This window comes from Telmatherina bonti (genome assembly GCF_933228915.1).
Source record: "Telmatherina bonti genome assembly, chromosome: 11".
Classification (NCBI taxonomy): domain Eukaryota; kingdom Metazoa; phylum Chordata; class Actinopteri; order Atheriniformes; family Telmatherinidae; genus Telmatherina; species Telmatherina bonti.
In genome coordinates, this window is record NC_136629.1 from 13,333,672 (window position 1) to 13,341,054 (window position 7,383).

At 41.8% G+C, this 7,383-nt stretch overlaps 1 protein-coding gene across 1 annotated transcript; it reads left to right on the top strand.

The window, feature by feature from the left end:
* The first annotated feature begins 225 nt into the window (after positions 1 to 225).
* LOC306762414 (cytochrome c oxidase subunit 7A2-like, mitochondrial) lies at positions 226 to 5,969 on the top strand. Its single transcript, XM_079248857.1, has 3 exons — positions 226 to 400; positions 5,258 to 5,392; positions 5,501 to 5,969. Exons 1-3 carry the CDS (start codon positions 332 to 334, stop codon positions 5,639 to 5,641), a joined length of 345 nt encoding a protein of 114 aa, XP_079104983.1. The 5' UTR covers positions 226 to 331; the 3' UTR covers positions 5,642 to 5,969.
* The last annotated feature ends 1,414 nt before the right edge of the window (positions 5,970 to 7,383 follow it).

The window sequence follows — 7,383 nt, forward strand, 5'->3', positions numbered from 1 at the left end:
GCTGTTTAAATTATTTTTAAGTTTACAAAACGGACATAAAAAGCATTTAAATGAATAATATAAAGAAATTTCTTGGTTGAGATGTTTCAGTTTCGGGTAAATATTCTTTAACTAGATATTTTACAGTGACTATTTTTACTTTTGATTGTTTACTACTTCGACGCAGGCGCGTCACGGACAGCGCTCTGCCCTGCCGCACGTCCTTCTACGCTGATGTGACGGCATCACGCAGAACAGCGTCGCCTCGCCACACTGGGTCAGCGTAGGCTCGCTTCGAGGTGAAGTAACCCGCCGCGTGTTCCGGTGTTGTTTCGGAGTTTTGCCGGTGAACATGTACTACAAATTGAACGGAGTGACACAGCGGCTCGCCGGAGCTCCTGCCACCGCCTATACCCCGCAGGTGAGGCTCAGAGGCCGTGTGACCTTCACTGGATCGCAGCTAATGCTAATGCTAACCAGAAATTAAATGAAGACGGTTTGTTTATATCTCGATTATTTACTGACGATATGCATCTTGTTTAGTATATGATGTCTGTATGGACTGGTATTTACACAGGAAATTTGTAGAAAATAACCACATCCGTTGTGTGTGTTAAGCTAGCATGAACCATAACACACCTAATTGTACCTGTGTCCCATTGAGGTAAAACTGGTTTTAACAAAACCACAATCTGTAGTTTTAGGTGCTATTTTCAACATAATATAATGAAAATTTTATTAATTTTCCCAACACTATGTGCTTAAATAGCCATTGTAACCCTGTAGATGTGCCATGAAGGATGTAGTGTAGCCCAGGTAAAAGTCCAGACCGGCATCTTATTATCTCTCAGTTCACACTGAACTCTTGATTTATTTAACTCCTTTTTAGTTAGCTATCCAGTGATAAATTCAGGCTGTAAAACTGGGACCTGCACATGTTTGGCCTGTGTTCCTCACAATATGTGATCTACTGGTGCTGATGAGGTCAAGCTTAATTCAATTCAATTCAACTTTATTTATATAGCGTCAAATCATGGCAATACCATCTCAAGACTCTTTACAGACAGGAAAAAAAAAATATATATATATATAATGGCTTTGAAGTGGCTCTATCATGCACATTTTGGGTTAATTTATTTTAATATGAAAGGAAATAACAAAGCATTTTTCACAAATGCCTTTATTAATTTTATATTGATCCTGTCAGATCTGCCTCTGCCCAAACCCCGCCTTCTCCTGCTGCAGGCTGTGTCAGATTGGTCAACTGCTAGGAGTATTTTGTTGGAGCGTGCACATCAGCTGTTTTGTTTGTAGAAACCATAGACCGTATATGAAAGATGGACGGAGCCTCCAGCGGAAAAAGTGAAGCCTATGTGGAGGTGCATAAAACTGCAGTTCCCCCTTCATCCAGTAGGGGCTGCAAAACAGAGCAGATCCCCATAGACTTTCATGTTAAAAAGAACAACTTCACAGCAGAAATAAACATGTTTACAGCCTGGTACATAAATCCGTTTTAGGTTTAATAGGTCTGGTTTAACTTCATGACAACTGTGGGGGGAGTGAATGTTTTTTCTAACTCGCCCGTTTAATGTAATTTAATCTTGGAAGTTCTGCATATTTAGGGGCATGTCCTTTTGATTGACAGGTACCCGATGACCCGCTTCAAGTAAGCAGAACGCAGAACAACCGCGGTTTTTAGCCGGTTAACAGCGTGACTCAGCTTTAGCCCGCTTACCTCCGTTAGCTGGTTAGTTCCAGCTGGGAGTTCACTCGATGTCAATCATCCACCATGATGCTCATAGCTCTTCAGAAACCTATGGGTGACGTCACGGAGGCTACGTCCATCTTTTTATATACAGTCTATGGTAGAAACACAAAACTGGTAAATAACACAAAGTAGTTACTCTGTAAATAATGTCCATACCAAACATACAGCCGTTCATGGTCGAGCCCCAATCAGACCCCAAAAACGAGAGTGAAAAACTCTTCTTGGTGGCTCAACAATCTTAGAGAAAATACACTTAAATAAAGTGTTAACTACCTTTATTTATCCCAGTAGAAAATTGTAACATAGGACATAATAAAAATATTTATAAGTAACATAAGATCATGGAAATACATTTTAATATAAATGTGTAGACGCCTCGGGCCTGTGGACGTGTCTCAGAGCTATGGAATTGTTCGTATGGCTGTAGTCCTCTCAGTCTCAGTCCTCTTTCCTGGAAGAACCAGTGGGTCCTTCTGGGCTGACTTCCAGCTCAGGCCTCTGGTGTTGCTTTTCACTGAGAGCACTTTATGATACGAGATCTGTGATAGCGGAATGATTTTACTCAGCAGCTGATTGATCAGTGTGATGATCTGATACGACAGAGTTTCTTAATCATTCCAGTCGGAGCTGTGTACCAGGTCTCTACCTGATTCTTGCTGGTTGGGACTTATAAATAGATATTTTAGCTTCACTGTGCAGATTGTCATGACAGTATAAATATTGCCTTCCTTCTACACGCATGTGCTGCTTTGTGCATGATAGCAGCGCCCATCATGTTAGTGCGACATTTCCTTCACAAACTCCACTGGATGTTCTTCTGCAGAAACTGTTTGGGTTTTAGTGGACTTATTGATGTAGACATTTATTCTAACCAGGTCCAGGATTGTGTAAAATCCACCTCTGCGGACCACCTTTTACACAGTATGTCCACATAATCTGACCCAGAACAGCTGGAATCTAAAAGGAAAACAGCGTAAAATCCTGTCGTCTTGAAAATAGATAGAAATTATCATATTTCCTCGGATGAGTGTCTGATTTGATCGATCATAGATCATTTAGTGAGGTTGTTAAGTGTAGTAGAGGAGGGCGGATTCCAGGAGAAGCTGAAAATCCCAGTAATTAACACACTTTCTTCTACAGACGATGACAACTTCATACTGGCGACTGAAAGCCACAGAGATCATGTCAGCTAGATCATTATTTTTTAATCCTGGTCCTCAGGGCCCACTGCCCTGCATGTTTTAGTCTCTACCAACTCCAGAACACCTGATGCAGATTAATTTAACTGCTTGATAAGTTGTATGAAAAACTGACAATGAGCCATTGATTTGAGTCAGGTGTGTTTAAGTCGGGTAACCTAAAACACGTACAGGCCAGTGGACCCCGAGGACCAGGATTAAGAAACACTGAGCTAGATTATAACAACAAAACTATCAGTCTCAAGAGACACTAGGTGTGGGAAATCAAATAAAAAAAATCAAATATCAGAATTTTTTGCTTCACAATTTAAATTTTTTTTTTTAATTTGTTTAAAAAAAAATCAACCTTTTTTTTATTTCTTTTTTTTGTTTTTAGTCAACAAAAATCAGCAATATTGAAGAATCATAAAAATTGAAATTTAAATCAAATCGGTACCAAAAAAAATCTGAATCGAATCAGGACAAAAGTGTACCGTCACAGCCCCAAGAGACACATTTACTTTTATTCACTCACCTATACAATGTAGCATTCACTGCGTATGGTAGGACCGCCGTCTCCATGGGGTAGATATTAGCAGCTAAACTCCAGGGTTCTTTCTATGGTTCTCCTCAGTTCCTGCAGGCATCTCTGTGTCTTCACAAGATGGTGACAACATGAGCACACAAATAAATAAATATATTTAGCTATTTTTTAAAATGATTACTGCACAAATTTGGCTAGAAGATCCACAACCATAGTCACAAACTGACCAACCACAAGAGAAAATGTCTGCGTAACTGTGCTGTGTGGTGGGGGCACACGTAAGTCTGGAAGGTCCTCGTCGAGCCTACAGCAGTGTCACCGTAACCACCCTTACGCTGTGCGAGTATAAATCCATCGTAACTTTGGTATCTTGTCTTCATGGTAACAGCCGGTACTTTATTTGACATGTAATTAACGTAGTTTCGAACAGAAGAGGTCCTGAGACGGATCCCTGTGGAACTCCACGTATAACAGTTTTACATTGGGATTGCTGGATGTGACAGATGATGCTGTCAGTTCTGATTGGTGATCATCAGTCAGCATTCATTTTTTTTTTTTTATTTATTTAACCTTTATTTCACCAGGAAAGTCTCATTGAGGTTGAGAACCCCTTTCTCAAGGGAGTCCTGGCCATGTTACCACTTGAGCAGAACAAATAATAAAAGCAATAACAACTAAAGGAGGACGTCTCACAATCTCTGTCTGGACTTAAAACCGTTCAAAGAAATAAGTTGGGACACTTTCCAGTCTTTCTGCAAAGAGTTCCACGTAGACGGAGTGGACTAGACAAAGGCTCTTTTTCCCCAGTTCTGTGTGGGCAAATGGAACAGAAAGCATAAAATGATCATTCAATCGCAAAAAATAAGAATCAACACATCACTGTGTGATTAAATCACAGATATAGGATGGCAGCAGCCCAAGCATGGCCTTATAAATAAAAATATACCAATGCCCCATTCTCCTGATGGACAACTAAGGCCATCCTACCCTACATTTCAATTCACAATGATGTGAATTGAAATCTTTTACAAATTGTAATAAACCTCAGAGATGAATGGTAAACAGTGTCAATTTTATGTAGCCATTGAGCTGAAGCAGTCCTATACACCAGATCACCATAATCTAAAACAGATAAAAATGTAGCACCGACTAGCTGTTTTTTAGCTGTAAAAGAAAAACAACATTTATTTCAAAAGAAAAAAAGACAATCTGAGTTTTAGTTTCTTCACAAGATATTCTATATGGGGCTTAAAAGTAAAAGCATCATCAAGCCAGATACCAAGGTATTTATACGCATGAACCACCTCTATGACACTTCCCATGAGAGGGAGCACAGGAGGTACTTGAGACACCTTCTTGGAACTAGTAAACAACATCAGTTTGGTCTTATCAGCATTTAGAACCAGTTTAAGCTGCAGAAGAGTACGTTGAACAACATCAAAAGCTCTCTGCAAAGTCTCAACGGCTTTAGCTGGAGATGATCCAAAACAATAAATAATTGTGTCATCAACATAAAAACCAGGAAACGCCTGTCATTAAATGAGGATAACAAATTATACAATGCAAGAAAATTCTGCAGATCAGGTTAACTGATGGATTTACAGGTGAGATGATTTGTGTGTGTCTTTATGTTCCTTGAAACACACCCTGCAGCCTGTGACGGCTCAGTCCTCAGATCATGTGATCAGGTCACCTGTTCTCAGGATAAGTCACATGACCAAGTCAGAATTAGTCTTAAATCATGAATTTTCTTTTAGCTAATCACATGACCTCTGCTCACCTGTCCAGGGTCTACGTCCAGCCGCCAGTCCTCAAACTCCCCAAGTCATCTTCGCCACTCCCACCAAAGTGGTGAGTGAAGCAGGAAGTCATGTGGAGTACATGGGATCCAACAAAGTTCCCACCCTGCAGAAGCTCTTCCAGGTAACTGATGCCAGCAACAGGTGTGCTGAGTCCCTGAAAGGGGAGGAGCTAATGTGGCAGGTGGAATAAGCCCCGCCCCTAACATGCAACTTGTGTTCTCTGTGCCAGTCCCCGAACGGGGTCCCAGTCCACCTGAAGGGAGGTCCGATGGACAAGCTGCTGTACCGGACCACCATGGGTTTGACCATCGGGGGTGTGGTCTACTGCCTCGTGGCCCTCTATGTTGCCGCACAGCCCGCCAACAAGTGACATCAGCTGCTGCTGCGCTGTGATTGGACCAGAGGTTTCTGTGAACTCTGATGAAACCAAACAATTTGTACAGAAATGTTATTTAGAGTGAAGAATAATAAAGATTATTTTCTTGTTAAAGGGGGTCTGTGTTTGTCTGGAGGGGGGTTATGAGAAACAAAGAAATGAAAACTAAGCTGGTCTCTGGATAGTTTTTGTCTCAGGGGATTCCTGAGTTGAGCCGGTCTTATTGAGTTCTGATCCTCCTCTTATTGTCTGTTTCATCCCCGTTCCTCTGAGGGATTATGGAGGATTATCCGTTCCCAGCTCCACCGGCGTGTTGCATATCGATTGCTGGAACAACAACCCAGACTTGTAGAAAGTTTTTATAGTTCAGATTTAAAAACCAGGACAAATGAAGGCAGAATTTACACATTTTATCCTCCTAAAATCACAAAGTCCAGGTTGTTTCAACATTTAATGGCACCTTACCGCTGTGCTTTTTTTAATGAATGGATTTGCTAAATTTTAAAGCAAAAACTTCCCACTGCGATCATATGTGATGCATTTTACGACCAATCTGTCCTAAGGTGGAGCTAGACATAATTTCTGCTCATTAAATTCTTTATCCTGAGGACTTTCAGGTCAGCTTTCAGCCTGAGGAATCCTCTTCCTCTGAGGATTCATCAGGAGAAAGTATGATTGGTTGATTTCTGGAAGCTTGGTGAGCAGTGAAGCAGAATGATGAAGGCCTTTTCTTCAGATCTTAGCAAACTGGGAAAACTTTTAAGTCTCATGGCATCAGCACAGATCTGGTCTTTTGTGTTTGATCCAGACCTAGAATCTGAAGATGAAAATATCAGTTGATGCAGAAAACGTCTGCTGAAGGATGGAGAAGCATAATGATGTCAACTAAAGGTTAATTTCTGAACCCTTGCATATGTAAATGTAATTTATGGTTGATGTGTGAATAATGGTGTGTTCCAGTTGTTGGGGAACTCCAAATGATTGAGAGTATGTGATGTAATTATTAAGAAATACCAATACACTCCTACAAAACAGCCAATCTCTGAGCATCTTTTAATGCCATAAAAATCTCAGACCCGTTGCACCAGCCAGTTAAGGTGATTTATTATTAATAAACCACATAGTAGTGAAATTTTTTTTTTACTAACAAGCCCGCCGCAACAATAATAAGTCACTGCTGTTTACAGTAAAAACTAAACGGACAACATTTCTGAAAAGAATTTTAATGAAGACAACAATAGTCTTTAGGTAGTCCTTTCAGCCATATTTCTATGGCCGTCCCAGGCCAGCCGAGAGTCCTGGGTCTTCCCCGGGGTCTCCTTCCAGAGGGACGTGCCTGGAACACCTCACCAGGGAGGCGTCCAGGAGGCATCCTAACCAGATGCCCGAGCCATCTCAACTGGTTCCTCTCGATGCGGAGGAGCAGCGGCTCTACTCTGAGCCCCTCCCGGATGACCAAGCTCCTCACCCTATCTCTAAGGGAGAGCCCGGCCACCCTGTGGAGGAAACATATTTCAGCCCCCTGAGAGCTTGTTCTTTCTGTCACAACCCACAGCTCATGGCCATCGGTGAGGGTAGGAACGTAGATCAACTGGTAAATCGAGAGCTTCGCCTTCTGGCTCAGCTCCTTCTTCGCCATGACAGACCGGCGCAGAGTCCGCATTACTGCAGGCGTCGCACCGATCCGTCTGTCGATCTCGCGCTCCATCCTTCCCTCACTCATGAACAAGACCCCG

What these genes read in the sequence shown, in the direction of transcription:
- LOC306762414 (XM_079248857.1), top strand. Translation starts at nt 332, where the DNA reads ATGTACTACAAATTGAACGGAGTGACACAGCGGCTCGCCGGAGCTCCT. An exon ending in CCACCGCCTATACCCCGCAG is followed by an intron (nt 401 to 5,257) that starts GTGAGGCTCAGA and finishes TCACCTGTCCAG; the next exon opens with GGTCTACGTCCAGCCGCCAG. An exon ending in CCCTGCAGAAGCTCTTCCAG is followed by an intron (nt 5,393 to 5,500) that starts GTAACTGATGCC and finishes TCTCTGTGCCAG; the next exon opens with TCCCCGAACGGGGTCCCAGT.